General features: G+C 37.3%; 1 protein-coding gene across 1 annotated transcript; it reads right to left on the minus strand.

The window, feature by feature from the left end:
• Window positions 1–1,588: 1,588 nt before the first annotated feature.
• Window positions 1,589–15,204, minus strand: LOC105440241. The gene is made up of 4 exons (XM_030993825.1): window positions 15,013–15,204; window positions 5,434–6,527; window positions 4,773–4,908; window positions 1,589–1,841 (listed from the first exon to the last, which is right to left on the minus strand). The coding sequence occupies exons 2-4, from the start codon at window positions 6,503–6,505 to the stop codon at window positions 1,589–1,591; spliced, it is 1,461 nt and encodes a 486-aa protein (XP_030849685.1). The 5' UTR covers window positions 6,506–6,527; window positions 15,013–15,204.
• Between the last annotated feature and the right edge of the window lie 340 nt (window positions 15,205–15,544).

Here is a 15,544-nt window from a genome sequence, read left to right on the forward strand (position 1 = left end):
TTTTCACAAAAGGAATAGATAATTTCTGAAACTTTCATTTTGTAATTTACATCATCTAAGATATCGGTATTCATTTTCCAATACCCTGGTCCTCTTTTATTTTGTTTGATACAAAATTTAAGTGTTATAGCATTGTGATCAGTTCTGATGGCAGGACGGATATCAGTACATAATGTTTTTACCTTCATCTGTTTAGATACAAGCCAAAAATCCAATCTCGAAGCTCTCTTGAGAGATATGTTTCTCCATGTGTATTGCTTGATATATAAATGCATTAGTCTCCAGACATCGCATAGAGCATATCTTTTAACAAACTTTTTGAGGTTTACGGGTGTCTTGTAATATCTGTTTTCCGTTCCTCGTACATCATTGTGCATGTCTAGCACACAATTCCAATCACCCCCTAGAATTAATTCACGGTCATGGTTATAATGTTTATTCATTTCAGAATTTAACTTTCGAAAGAAGCCTTCCCTATGTTGCTTTTGGGTGGGCGCATACACATTTATTAGCAATAAATCCATATCATGAACTTTGGCTTTTAGCATCAAAAGTTGACCATTTAGCATACATTTTACTGCAATAGTTTGTACATTTAATTTGAGACTCCTCATGAGTGATTGGTTCCATGAGCAAAAAAACATAGACCATGCCATTCACTTCTTACAATTGTTTCTAGACCAGTAAGTTTCTTGAAGGAAGAGAATGTCTGATTTCTGATGTCTAAACCATCGAAATATTTGGTTTCTTTTTATTTCTCAAACCTCGTATATTTAAACTAATAACATGACATTTTACCATTATAGAAAATATAAGAGATAAACAAAATTACTACACACGATACTCATCGTAGATCTGCTCTATTTCTTCTTTGGTGTTTTTTTCGATGTCTTTGGCTTTGGTGGTTTTTTCGATGTATTTGGCTTTGGGTTTTTTTCTGTCACGTTCTTTCCTTTCAGGGGATGTTTCAATAGCTCTGGTGATTCGTCTGGCATTTCTGACACATCGTCCACTCCTTCTTCATCGCTCAATAATTATGATACCTCGCTTGACGTGTCTATTTTGCCTATATAAAAACATAAGAAGCTGAATTAATGTATAGATTTTTAAGAACTACATATTTTTAATTTATATAATCACATTGATTACCTACCACTATATCAATGTATTCATTTTTGTCATTATCAAACAATACTTCTGTTTTTGGAGAAAAAATAAGACCTTGTTCCAAAATATTTGTGAGTACTCACAGTCATAAAATAAATGATAATAGTTTCTGTGCATTTGCTCTTCAAACAACAATCATGATCAGATCTTTTGAAACGATATAGATATTCTGCATAGGCTAATTAATTATAGATTTGTTTGAAATTAAAATGTTTTTTTTTTCTTTTCATTTTGATATGCCCCTACCTAGTAATTGGCGATTTCGTTATCATAGTTTTGTATTGAAGTGTTTTTGTCTTAAGCTTATTTCCTCTGTCGCCGAACATAATAGTCTCTCTAAAATATGTACAGTTTATGCGTTCGTGAATGTGGGTGCGTGTTAGCTGTTAACTGTCCCCACATGGCTTACTTTTTATTGACGTTAATTACAGTTACCGATTAAACCTCCCAATTCAGCTGCTCTCAGAACGTCATGTAAATCAGCCACACTACGGGTTGATCTATCCGTCCATTTCGCAAGGCATTCCCTCGTTGCCTCCTCATAGTTGCTTTGGTACTTTGTCAAGATATTTCTGGCCTGGTTGTGCTTGACTACAAGCTTTTCGCTAAACTGGTCGTAGGCGTAGGATGGAACTTCCTTTGCCACGTCATTTAGCATTTCGTCGCTCACTTTCCTATTCAAATAAATAAAAGAATATACATGAGTAAAGAAATCAAGATCGTAACGTTATAAAACCTTCGTCTTGTGACGGGACTGTGTTCACAACATTCAGTTTCAATGCAACTACTTTTATTATTGTGTTTATTTTTGGTGCAATTTTACCATGTATTATTTCCTTTATAAAAAGGGCAGCTTAGTAGCAATTTCAAATCCATATTGTATTCACTATATAAATTGTTATGTACTCTTAATTAAAAGTTCTTAGATTATAATCTTTGTAATCCGATGAAAGTGTATTTCACACGACGGCAATCCAAACGATGAATAATATCGTATACCAGTTATATTACAACAGAATAGATTTAGTCTCCAATCAACATTCCCACAAACAGAGTACCCTTTTATGTACATTGAAACTGTCAATAAAACGACTATATTAATTTTTTTTAAAATAATTGAATAAGAGTAAATTTGGATTTATACTAATATGAATAATAATATGATACAAGTGAAATAAATGTATCCATGTCTTTGACGGAGAGATCATCCTCATAAAAGGTTGGTTGTAATAAAAGCAGAAAATGAGAGAAAAAGGGGTAGAAGTTTGAATAATATCTGATTTAAAAAAAAATAGGAAAGTTATGAGTTGCTAAAGTTCACACCGGTGAAGCACAAATTGGCAACACTGTGACGTATTTTGCGCGGTCCTCTCCTATTTTCTCTGAACAGAACATTTCATTTCCATTCATTTTGTTTACTTATCGATGATGGAACAAAGTTATTTCATACAGGGGTTCCTTGAAAACCTATATGCAATAATTGTATTTAGAGTAAATGTATGATCGAAAATTGGCTTTAGGTAAAATATATTGAGTTTGTTAGTAAAGGGCAAACGGGAGGGGAGCTCGCAAGATACGTCACAATGGTACCAATTTATCTTTGGTTGATCGCACCTTCCAAAATTCCAAACTTTCTTATTTTCAATCGTTTTTTCTCAAACTTTTACTGACCTATTTACTTCCCCTTTTACAGTCAGACCGCAGCCGGTGCGAAAACCCTCTATTTTATTCAGCACGTATGCAAGAATTTACGTGTCTTGCATACGTAAATTAGTAGTGCAGACGCCAGACGGTCTTCCCGATCGGCAGTTTTTGCCTTTATAATTGTTCATTTCTCATGAAATGGGTCTTATTTTAAAGATAAGAAGTTGCACTCTCCATATACTTATATGACAATCATGTTAAATATATTTTGGAAAAAGATATTTCGCCTTGAAAATGGGATTTTTCGACGATAAATCTATTTAATGAGTAGGGCTGATTTTCACATAGAAATCATGCTTTCGTCAAGAAGATGTTATAATCAGCATAAAGCATCAATATTTTTCTTTACAATGATATCAAAATTATTATATTTTACGCTGTACCAAAGTCAGGAACCAAGACAAATCACGCGAATGTTTCATGAATAATTAAAAAAAAAGTAGTCAACTTTGCCGATGTGGTAATAGAGAGTTCTGATTGGTCAAATACGTCAACTACGTCACATATGCTCCGCTTTGGTTCATTAACATTCTGAATCCACATTTTAATAGCTTGCCTTGTGGCGTGCGCCGGTAATCCACGTGTGCGCAAGGAGTCATGACAACAATCTAAAGAGCCCGGATCAAATACATCATTTGCTTTTTAGATCATTATTTTCTACGATTTTTCTTTTTTAATCATTTTTCTTATTTTTTTCGGCCAGTCGGTGGCGCGGCGGAGCTCCCTGGAGTTTAACAATCAGTTATGCATTGCCATTGTTCAGACGGCGAGCGTGCACGAGTATGAAATCACACAATTTCGCGCCATCATAGAAAGAACAAATTCGTAATTTCCGGGTTTTTAGGGTCTTAATTACTATGAATATAAAGAGAACATGATTTTGCGTCAATTAGGTTTTGACATTATTTTGATCAGTGACTTTTTATCTTTCCAACGAATCTCGAATTAAACAAATTAATTATGTACCAAAGTCAGGAACCAAAAGCGAAATTCCGGGTACAAAATAGCTGTTGAAATGTTACAAAAATAACGACAATAAAAGTGGTGAAAAAGGATTGTTTCAAAATTGTGAAATATGGCAAGTTTCATATCAAACTGAAGCTGAAAATCTCGAGAGTAATTACCGTTGCGTGCTGCCATTTTGACTAAAGTTATCGACCCCAAAAGCAGCTGCGTGTACACCCTTACAAATCTCACTGAAAATCTCGTGAATTTCAGCGCACGTGAATGTACGAGAATACCAAAGGGACGCTGAATAAAAATCAGCGTACAGCCTCATTATCGCGCACGCTGCGGTCTGACTGTTTAGTCCAGAATCGGAATTCAATCCTGTGACCGGGGTAATGATACTGGAAGCACTAAGGTATGTTACGTTTTATCTAGTAGGAAGTTACTAGAAACAGTTAAAATGTATCGTCATCCATAACCGTAATAAATTTGGAGATGGGCAATTGTAAATAATGGTAACATTTTAATACAAGGTACTACAACGAAATTGTAATAATGTAACAGTTGCTTGCACATTCTGAATAGTACAGAAGAAATGGGAGGGGGCCTCGCAAAATTAGTCACAGAGCTGCCAATTTTGGTTTGATCCATCGCACCTTCAACAAATCATAACTTTTTTTCGATTTTTGCTCACACTTTCACCGACCTGGTTCGCTCATTTATTTACTTCTGTTAAAACCAAATTCATATCAGGGAAGATTTACCCTTTTTTCCTAAAATGGCCGGTGTCATGTGGTCAACACAAAATAACTATGTTCCATATACACCTGGAAATAGACGATGTGATTTCGTCGAATTCTTACAAATCCTAATCTGTTTCATGCTTTTCCCTTCGGTCATTTGTCGTAACGGGGATATGCCAATATTCCTTCCAGTACAAATCAGAATTTTACCTTTGGTTCCTCCCTGGCCCACTGTGCGGCGCCCCCGGCGGTGACTCGACATCTGTTGTTTTGTTGATCTCGAAAAGGGCGCCCTCACAGGCATCGCGGAGTTTTTCGTTTATATGACGGGAACCCTCGCTCAGATCTTGTTTGGTAATAAAAGAAAATATTATATCGTCAGTTCGTAGCCACTAGGGCATTAACATATGATCTTAAACACATAGTAACGCCCTTCTATATCTGAACACAAGACATGCTTCTTCTCTTAAAATGGAGGTAAGAAACTATTCGCCTCGTGTGGGCCTAGAACGTCACTGCACAACGTGTTATGTTATTAATGCCCAAGGTGGGAATATTCAATCTTAAAACTCCTTTTCATAAACGGATTTTGTTCTTTACTCCCTCCCCTTTCACCTTTGCTATACAAATCGAAGTAGCTAGCCAAATTGTTTAGGGGCTACCCCCCCCCCCTCCCTACATTTCTTACACCTATGATATCAAATTAAGCAAAAACATATATCCATTATTATTATCTATAATCGTTATCAGGACTCCTCGTGTATTAATGATAACAATGGGGCTAAAATACCATACGTTTTACGTATGAAGTTGTTTAAATCTCCCTCCCATATTATCATGATTATGAAAAATGTAAATAATGTTTACGTACTGTAGATAATATCACGTTCTTTCCGCAGTTTTTCTTTATTTTCCTTGAGAAAGGCTAGTCTCCAGACCACGTTGGCGGCAGAAGTCTTCTCCTCCACGGAACAATCTCGTTGGAGCAGTTTAGCGAGGATAGGAATGACTCCGTGTTCTACTACGAGCTGTTTGTTGTTGTCATTGATTGTTAGGTCATCTATAGCTTGAGCTAACTCGCCTGCACTAGAAGTAATCGTGGTCACAATCTTCTCGATGGATGTTTTTCGATCTGTCTTTTTCTCATGTTCAGGATTTTCGAGACATCCCTTCAAATCCGAAAGTAGTGTTAGGATACAGATGTAGTCGGTGGAAAGCTTGTCTGCCTCTTCTTTCTTCACCAGCTTTGCCAATATCATGACTGCTTTTGTCTGAGTCATGCTATCTTTTGACTCGCTAAACTTCTGGAAGGCAGGCACGGCCCGGTGGTGCTTAGGAGCCAGAGACGGCACTTTTCTGCAGACATTGTCAAACATGTTCATTGCATCAAACATCATGTCATCTACCCATTTGTTCATTGCCTTATCATCCCTCACGAGGTGTAAAAACCAATCCACAATCAAAGACAGGCACCCATCTTCTTCCATTTGTAAACGGAAGTAATCAGACTGGTCCGTAAAGTTCATGGCGGAACCAAGCAGTTCGATATAAAATGTAAACATTCGTGTGGTCTCATGTGATAGGTCTTTTTGTGGATCAGCGTCCTCAATCTTCTGTAACATATCTCTTTTTTTCCACGTATACGTAAACATTTTGCAGTAGTCTGTGTCAATGCCCAAGCCATCCCCTACAGCGTTCCGATCAATTTTACTGTTACGAGAAACTGTGACGATATCGTTTATACTTTTAAGACACGAGGTACATGGGAAACCTTCACAACCCTGAATGTGCTTGATACCGGCTTTGAGAAGGGTAAGACATTTTTTGACCTCGTCACTGAATTCTACGATCCGTTTTGTTTTAGCTGCTGCAGAGTCAGCGGGAATTAAATCTGAAGGGTCAGTCAATATCCTCACAACGTTGGAACTGCAAACACGTGCCATGTTTATGACGAACCATCAGACGCTGTCAACAAAAAAAAACAGTTAATCAAAATGTTAACATGATTGGTAAACATGATGGTTGATAACAAAATAGGAATTTAGTGATAACATAACATGCATATCCACAATACATACATATTCCATTTGAGGCATATTTACATCAGCATAATTACATTTTCCTGTTCACAATCTTCATTATCATAACATCATCACCATCATCTCCGCCATCAACACCATCACAATCACCATTTTTCCTGTTTGTGTTAATCACCCCCCCCCCCTCCATCCCATTTTTCTTCAGCAGCTGCAGAGTCAAGGGGTGGTATTCTGAACATTGTTGTAAGTTTTGTGTTATCTTTTGTTGTATCTCCCAGAGATAACACAGCGCTAATATTGTTGTAAATTGGTATGATGAACATCATTCTATCCCTGTGTTATCTCTTGAAGGACCGCCTCTATCTTATCTTTGACCACTGTTGACACGCCCATTTGTATGGACCCTACCAATCGAAATCTGTTTTATATAAGCATGATAAGTAGGTCGACCAATAGGAATACTTTAGGCCATATCTGAAGATGGGCCTAGCGCATACTAATCTTGGGCGTAATTAGTTATTTGAGCGCTTATTACGCGCGTCATCATATGCGCTGTGGCATGTGGAGACATGAAGACAAATCACGCTTTCACTATATTAGTTAAGATGAAAGCATTAAAATCGTCATATCCTAGCATGTAATTTCTTAGAAAGTTCCCATCTGTGATGTTTCCGGTCAACACACAATCTACTTCTAACTCGTTTATTGGCACGTAGTTGGTTCTGTGCAAGAAATATTGCCGCCATTATATAACCACGAAAGATACAACAACCCCTACCTGTTGTAAATATTGTTGTAAATACCAAGCAAGATAAGATAAGATAAAAGATACAACAATTTTCAGAATACCAATTATCTTGTCATATTATCACTCGTGCGTATATGCAAATGAGGATTAAGCGCCATTTTATTACTAATAAGCACAATTACAAGCGCACCAAAGTTTGAACACAGGCGCGGCCAAACAGATGTGAGAAAAGATACAACAATGTTCAGAATACCAACTTAAATACCTCCAGTAATAGGTAAACGTGATCAAATATACACCAATGGGAATCGGGCTTGCAGATTAAAGCCTACACAAGTTACTCATATAAATATCATGTCTCATATGTCAAATTGCTGTTTAACCTAATGGAGAAATGAATATGGTTTAGAAAATACGTAGACTGATGTACAGTGGCGGATCCAGGGGGCTCGGGGGCCCGCCCCCTTACAAAAATAGAAGGAAAAAAAGGGGAAAGATTTTATTTTATTTTATTTTTTTGCCTGAAACCTCTTGACTTCCGGTGGCTTTGTCCCCTGGACCCCATCTAGGGCCCTAAGGCGGACGGCTGGATGCTAATCTGACGGTAATTTAATGCTTAAAACTCCTGAGCTCCTGGGGGTTCCGGCCCCCGTACCTCAAGCCAATTAGTGTCTTGCCAGTCTCACAAATAAGGTATCAAAATATGTTCATCTTACCGTAATTAAATGTCTAAAACCCTGAGCTTCCGGGGCTCTGCCCCCTGATCCCAACCATTGCCCTAAGGCGGACCCCAGGGTGCTCATCTGACCGTAATATATTGCCTAACATCCCTGAGCCTCCGGGGGCTCAACCTCGTGGACCCCACGCTAATTCGTGACCGAAGAGTGTCACAAATAAGGTAAAAATATATGCTCATCTGACAATAAGTTAATGTATAAAACCCCCGAGCTTCTGGGGGCTCCACCCCTTAGACCAGACTGTTTCCTGCCATTGTCACAAATAAGGTATTAAAATATGCTCATCTGACTGTAATTTTTTTCCAAAACCCTCTAAGCTTCTGGGGGCTCCGCCCCCTGGACCCCAGTCAAATTAGTGAACTGAAAGTGTCACAAATATGGTATAACAATATTTTCATCTTGCGATAATTCAATGTATAAAACCCCTGAGTTTCTGGGGGCTCCGCCCCCTCGACCCTACATCAATGTGTATCTTTCGAGTGTCACAAATAAGGTATTAAAATATGGTCACCTGACCGTAATGTATTGCCTAAAACCACTGTGCTTCCGGGGGCTCCGCCCCTGGACCTCACGCAAATTCGTGACCTGCCAGTGTCACAAATAAGGTATAAAAATATGCTCATCTGACGACAATTTAATGTATAAAACCCCTGGGCTTCCGGGGGCTTCGTCCCCTAGACCCAACACCAATATGTGTCCTGTTAGCGTCACAAATAAGGTGTAAAATATGCTCATCTGACGATAATTTAATGTATAAAACCCCTGAGCTTCTAGTGGCTTCGCCCCCTGGACCCAACACCAATGTGTGTCCTGCCAGTGTCACAAATAAGGTATCAAAATATGCTCATCTGACCGTAATGTATTGCCTTAAACCCCTGAGCTTCCGGGGGCTTCGCCCCCTTTACCCCACGTCAATTCGTGACGTGCTAGTGTCACAAATAAGGTATTAAAATATGCTCATGTGACGTTACTTTAATGTATAAGACCTCTGGGCTTCTGGGGGCTCCGCCCCCTGGACCCCACACCAATTTGTGTCCGACCACTGTCACAAATAAGGTATCAAAATATGCTCATCTGACCGTAATGTATTGCATAAAACCCCTGGGCTTCCGGGGGCTTCGCCCCCTTGGCCCCACGTCAAATCGTGACCTACCAGTGTCACAAATAAGGTATCCAAGTATCAATTCAATTCAATATACAAATTGAATGTTAACGGTCGGCCCTTTTTTTGGTTTGATTCTCTTAAATCCCATCTGTACTAGTGTACAGGAGGGATTGGACCAACCTGCAATGTCACTGGACAGGTGGTTATCTCATCAACTCAGCTCTCAAATAACATTTTAAAAAAGAGGATCATTGGGGACCAATGGTCACCGATTAGGCATTGTTTGTTATATAGAGGGCGCAAGTAGCTATAAGTAGTGCAGTGGGGCATTAATATACGTAGCATACCTAGTAAGTTTTGTTTATCTCGCTATTTGATTTGATAATAAATTTACCTTGAAAAGGGCCTCATGTACAAGCACATGATGATTCTCTGAGGTCCTGGCGTATTATTAATTCTGTTTTTTATGAATTGTTATGTTTTTGTATGATACCAAATAAACTTGTTGATCATAAAATTTAATTTAGAGGAATACAACGAATATTAATTTGTTCTGACTACTGAGATGTTGTCAGAGGCAATGTTTCTTTAGGCTTTTTTTTTTCTCTCTCTCTCTCTCTCTCTTTTTCCCCTTGTCTCAGTATCTATCTTTCTCTTTCTCCCTCTCTCCTCCCTCTCTTTATCTTACTCTCTCTCTCTCTCTCTCTCTCTCTCTCTTCTATACACATTATTGATAGTTCCCTGGGACTTGTGTGGGCTATGTTGATCCCTGGATCATCTGAGGTGACCTCTGCTCCCGGATGAGGAAAGAAAGATCACGAGATAAAATAACCGGAAATAACACCCACCTCGTATTCGGCCAAGGCATACATTGCAAAAATATTGTTCAAGTACAGTAGTAGTAGTAGTAGTAGTAGTAGCAACAGTAGTAGAAGTAGTAGTAGTAGTAGTAGTAGTAGTAGTAGTAGTAGTAGTAGTAGTAGAATGGTTATTTAGAACAGCTGCAAATTGGTAGCCCGTGAGTTAAATTACATTGCAATTTTGTACAAGCTCAGATTTAAAAACTTTTCAAAAAAACCTAGATATGGACAAGTACAAATAATACACAGTACAATAGGTTGCAATTTATTACATATTCCTTATTTACAAACAAATTGAAAGGTATAGTTGAGTTCTTGTTGCAGACCGCAAATGCTTACAAAGTGCATGGTTATTGCTCTTTTTCTTATTTATGACATTTCTAGTACTCGTCTAGGACATACAATATGTGAAATATAGCCAATACGATTATACAAATTCAGCTCTACGTTCAACAAATAATTAATTAATATTAACACTACATGGGCCGGCTGATTATGCGTATTATAACCTACACGAAAATGCCAACGAAAAGCCAACATCGGCATTGACTGGAGAAAAAAAAAACGTATTAGGCAATATTTCGTTTTTTTCAACGGATGGTTCAAACTATCTAATATTTGTGTATGTACACAAATATTATATATCATTATATTAATGGATAATTCAACCGTCTCTGAACTGGTTTTGATCAATAAAAGATGATTTTATCATTTAAATTGTATGTTCTTTGACATTCGACTCTCAGATTTTCATTATCTCACAAGCAAATAATTGTGCGTAGCACCCTATGCTACCGAACTCAACTATCCCTTGAAGTTACAAACATAACAAATTCGTCATTATTAATATAAAAAAAAAAATATTGGGAAGTGAGGAATATTCATATTTTAAATTTTAATTGAGGCTGATTAATTGGGTTTATGACGATTAGATATTTTGAATTCGCACCATAATATAATGCACATTAAATGCCTTTTCGCAGTGCTACTCGATAAAGTAATTCAACACAGTCACACAAAATATATGAGGATTTATCATATATAATCATAAAGAGACAAAACTGACAACAACAAAAAGTGTCAGAGAGAGAACAATTTGAATAAAAAAAAGTTGAAGATGGAAAGAAGAAAAAGGAAGAAATGTAGAAGAGGAGAGAGACACAAGCACACACAACCAACATCGAGGTGAAATTTGATTGTTTGTTTGGTTTCATTTGTGTGTCCTTTTTTTAGTTTAATTTTCATATTGTTTTTGTTTATTGTTGGTTTGGTTTGTTCTGTTTTCGCTTGACCTGGAAGTTTCGGACGTCAGTTGTGCTGCTCATGTCTTTAACCCCCAGCTCCCCTCTTGTAAATGGTTACATAATATGCACTAGGGTAAATGAACACTTTAAACTGTTTCTTTTTCACATGCGAATGTACGTACTTGATCTGTTAAAAACAATTCGTGATTTTAATTCCTTGATGCTTTCGAATAAATTCATCAGGAGGTTTGTGGAGGCAGAATATCGCATGTTTTCCTCTTATAGTATGACAAAGTAAAACTAGGCCGAATACGAGCTGGGTGTTATTTCCTGTTATTTTTAACTCTCATGATCTTTCTGTCCCCGTCCTGGAGCAAAGGTCATCTCAGACGATATCAATATACTCTACAAAAGTCCCAGAGAAATATTAAAAAGCTATATATAAAAAGAGAGAGAGGGGAGGGGAAGAGAAATATAGAAGGATAGGGGTGGAGAAGTGGTAGGAGGAGAGAGGAAAATATAGATAGATTGAGAGAGGGTCACAGAGAGAGAAGACAAAATTAACGCAACATATATGATATTCATGGAATTACGAATTAGTTCTAAACATATCATCGAAAAATACTCGGGAATCCCTTTGTGATACTTAAACATGAAAACTGATTATATCTCCCATTGCAGACCAACAAATGAAAGATTAAATTCCAACGGCATTTGAAAGATGATACTAATTCAATACTTCCATCAAAAAAGAAGGACTTGAAACTTATCGATTGCGTTCGTTTAATTATATAGTCTAATTTCCAGACCCTTGTACCGAATTGTCGTACATGTTGTGCTGCGCGTAAAATCAAGCGTATCTTTTTTAATTGATCGTAACTTTACGCTTTATTTCTATCAAGCGTAAATTTATGATCAAAGATGGCATCCATACTGCTACTTCTGCAGGAAGAAGTTAGTAGGCAACTACAAAGGGAAAAAATCTTCCGAGACGTAGTAGGCCCGACAATCTAGAGAGAATACAGATTCACAAGGGCTGGCCTACTCATTGTCGTTGATCAAACAAATTAAATGAGGGAAGTTATTATAAAAATATGTTTTTTTCACTTGTTATGATAATTTGAGAAAAAAAAAACTTGTTAGTTAAATGATATCACTTGAAGCTACAACTGCTTAATCTTTTTCCATAGAACTGTGTACAAGTTTGTTAAAATAAAGCTATTTTTTTAATTTAATATAATTATTCTGCAATTCTTTTCACATAACTTCACATTATGCAATACCCATGTCATTCAAAAATCAATCTATCTTGCTTCTCTCCTTTTAAACAAGCCATCTTCATTGGAATTCACAGTGTCTATCTTCATTGGAATTCAGGGCCTGAATTCCAATGAAGATAGACACCTCTCCTGCATTGTACATGGAAATATCCGTCCACTGATCTCCGCACAAAGTACCCCAAATTGTACCCACTGAAAGCTCACGCTTACAATAAACCAAAACCATCCTGAAATGATGACAGTATTTAAAAGATCAATTCATTAGTAAATCAAGTGTGGATTTTAATTCATGTGTCCCCATGATTGTTAGGGTTTACATAAACAGAGGGGGTGGCAGCTTGTGACATGGAACCATTCGAGCCATTGAGGTTCTTTTGGCACAAAGTTCCTTATAAAATTAACAAGCTGAAACATATCCTAATACCAGTCACATAAATCATTACTTCACTGAGTGTTTGTTTCAATTTTTCTCCATCATGACTGGTTGAGTTTTGTGCAGAATTGCTACAATCCATTGATTGAGAATGTAATTGCGAGTAGTCGAAACCAGGAGGGTCACAAACTCCCTCTCTACATCCACTGTCACATCTTGGTTCCTGAAGACCCTTGTGGTTTGAGATGAACTTGAGAGAGGTCTAGACACTGTTTGGGCTCTCGCACATTTATTGCAGGAGTTGCTGTTTTTATACTTAGGTTCCAATAAAACTGAAAGTTTCGGTTCTAAATGTATTAAACCCGACACTCAACAGCCAACTCCGGATAACAGCATCGGATGGCAGTAGGGACTGATGCAGAAATACCAGGCACTAGACCGGGCGCTACAGGCAGCTTTCGCTTTCGATCCGTGCTTACTTCAGGCCGCCGCATGAAACTGATCAATCACTAGCACGCGAGCTAATCGATCTTTGTTTAACCACCGGAAAAGTATACCCCCAAAAAAGGACATAATCACCAGTTGTGAATTTTATTGTCCGTATTAGGGAATATATATGACTTGTACCTACGGGATTTCTACGAAAAACCATTTCAAGCACCTAAGTTGGATTCATTGTCGCAGATAATGGCAGACGACAGTGAGGCAGAATAGAGCTATCTTAAAATTGTTTTGTATAATATATTGGTTTTATATATGATTTATGGGTAAAAATGTGAGGTGTATTATTTGCATAAATTTGAAAATGAGTGATTTTTTCAACAAACAAAATTACAATAGTAATCTAAACACTTCACTTGACATGCAAGCACATTTTCCGGCGATCGGGCGTTCAAAGGCCGAGATCATGGGGGGGGGGGGGGGGCTTTAGATTTCCCCCTTTCCATCCATATACACTTTTCCCCCAGAATGATATATATTTTATTCGGCAGCCATTTCAAAAGTGTTTAGTTTTTCCGGGCGCACGGGTATATGTATCTCAATGTAATTCAGGGAATAAGTGCAAACGTCTGAAGTTTTATTTTGTATTTCAGATTTCACTCATATCTAGCTACTGCAAATATAAACATACTGCAACAATGTCTGATTCGGGTTTTTGGGAGCTCAGCTCTTTCTAGAAACTGATTTTTGGGGGACTTTTGTCCCCTTGTATATGTTGTATAATAAGGCCTTTTATCAATTGTGACTATAAAATTGAGCAAAGATGTAAACGATTAATAATGATTTTAACGGGAAGTTCTTTGCAGCAGAATTGAAATTTCAGCTACAGATAATGTTATCATTGTAAAGCGGTCGAACAGAGGAAAAGAGACCCCAAAAAATTCTCAGTATATCATGTACATTATGATACTTTGAATATGACTATTAAACCTGAGATTACCATGCAACGATCACGTAATGTATAATAATAATAATAATAATAATAGCCTAATAGTCCACTCCAAATTTTATTAAACCGAAACGGAAATTCTTTTTGCCCAATGTGTAACTATAATTGAAGGCAATAACAATTGTGTCAATATTCCATGATAACTATTCCCAGCTTTTTTTGCCTTTATAAAGACCTATACATGACATTAAATTACAAGTTTGTGCGAATTGCCCAACATTGCCCGAATGTGGAAATTGTTCTCTAACGACATGATATCACGAATAATCACCATGATCACTATTTGCAATGTCAACTTTCCTACTAGGGATTTTGGGGAATCGCTTCAAACAAGATGATGTTATTTACGTTACCAGAGCCAAAATGCCTTATCCTTGCCCAGATATAGACATATTATACTTAAGACATGCTAGTGTGGGTATATTTCACCTTCTCATCGTTCTCACAATACTAATAACTTTTAGTGAAATTGATAAATATATAGACTAATTATTAGGGTTTCTGCAATAAAAACATGGATTGTATGAAACTCTATTCTGATGAGCTTATATAGTTGCTATCGTTTGGATCAACTCAATTTAGAGGTAACGAGTCAAAAAATATATTATACTCACCGTTTGCCTAGATACTGCTCAATGCGAAATGAATTGTGGAACGAGGCGTTAAGTTCTCTCCTCAGAAATGATCTAGAAACTCAATCTAATACAGATTCCCTTTGCACAAATGTTCTTCGTTTTATCGGATTTTCATGTAGAAGTGACGGATAACCCGTTTGAAACGGAAGATATACACTGCGTGAGTCTATATTTCAATGTCTGGTGACGTGGCATTGAGCAAATACTTAATGCTAGTCAGTTTGATCATGTGGTCCAAAAACGAAACCGGAAGGAAATACGTATAACTAGAGCTAACCAACCAAACAAAAGAATACATATCTCTCGCTCAGTGAGTCGGTACTAATAGACATTGTGACGACAACAAGTTTAAGTTTAGATTTAGGGGTTCGCTGCTCGAAAAGACACCCCCCCCCCCCTCCACACACACTCTCTATCTCTCATTCTCTCTCTCTCTCTCTCTGTCTTTCTCTCTCTCCCTCTATCTCTATATCTCTCTCTCTCTCTATATATATATATATATATATATATA

This window comes from Strongylocentrotus purpuratus, unplaced genomic scaffold (genome assembly GCF_000002235.5).
Source record: "Strongylocentrotus purpuratus isolate Spur 01 unplaced genomic scaffold, Spur_5.0 spur5_scaffold_20, whole genome shotgun sequence".
Taxonomy (NCBI): domain Eukaryota; kingdom Metazoa; phylum Echinodermata; class Echinoidea; order Camarodonta; family Strongylocentrotidae; genus Strongylocentrotus; species Strongylocentrotus purpuratus.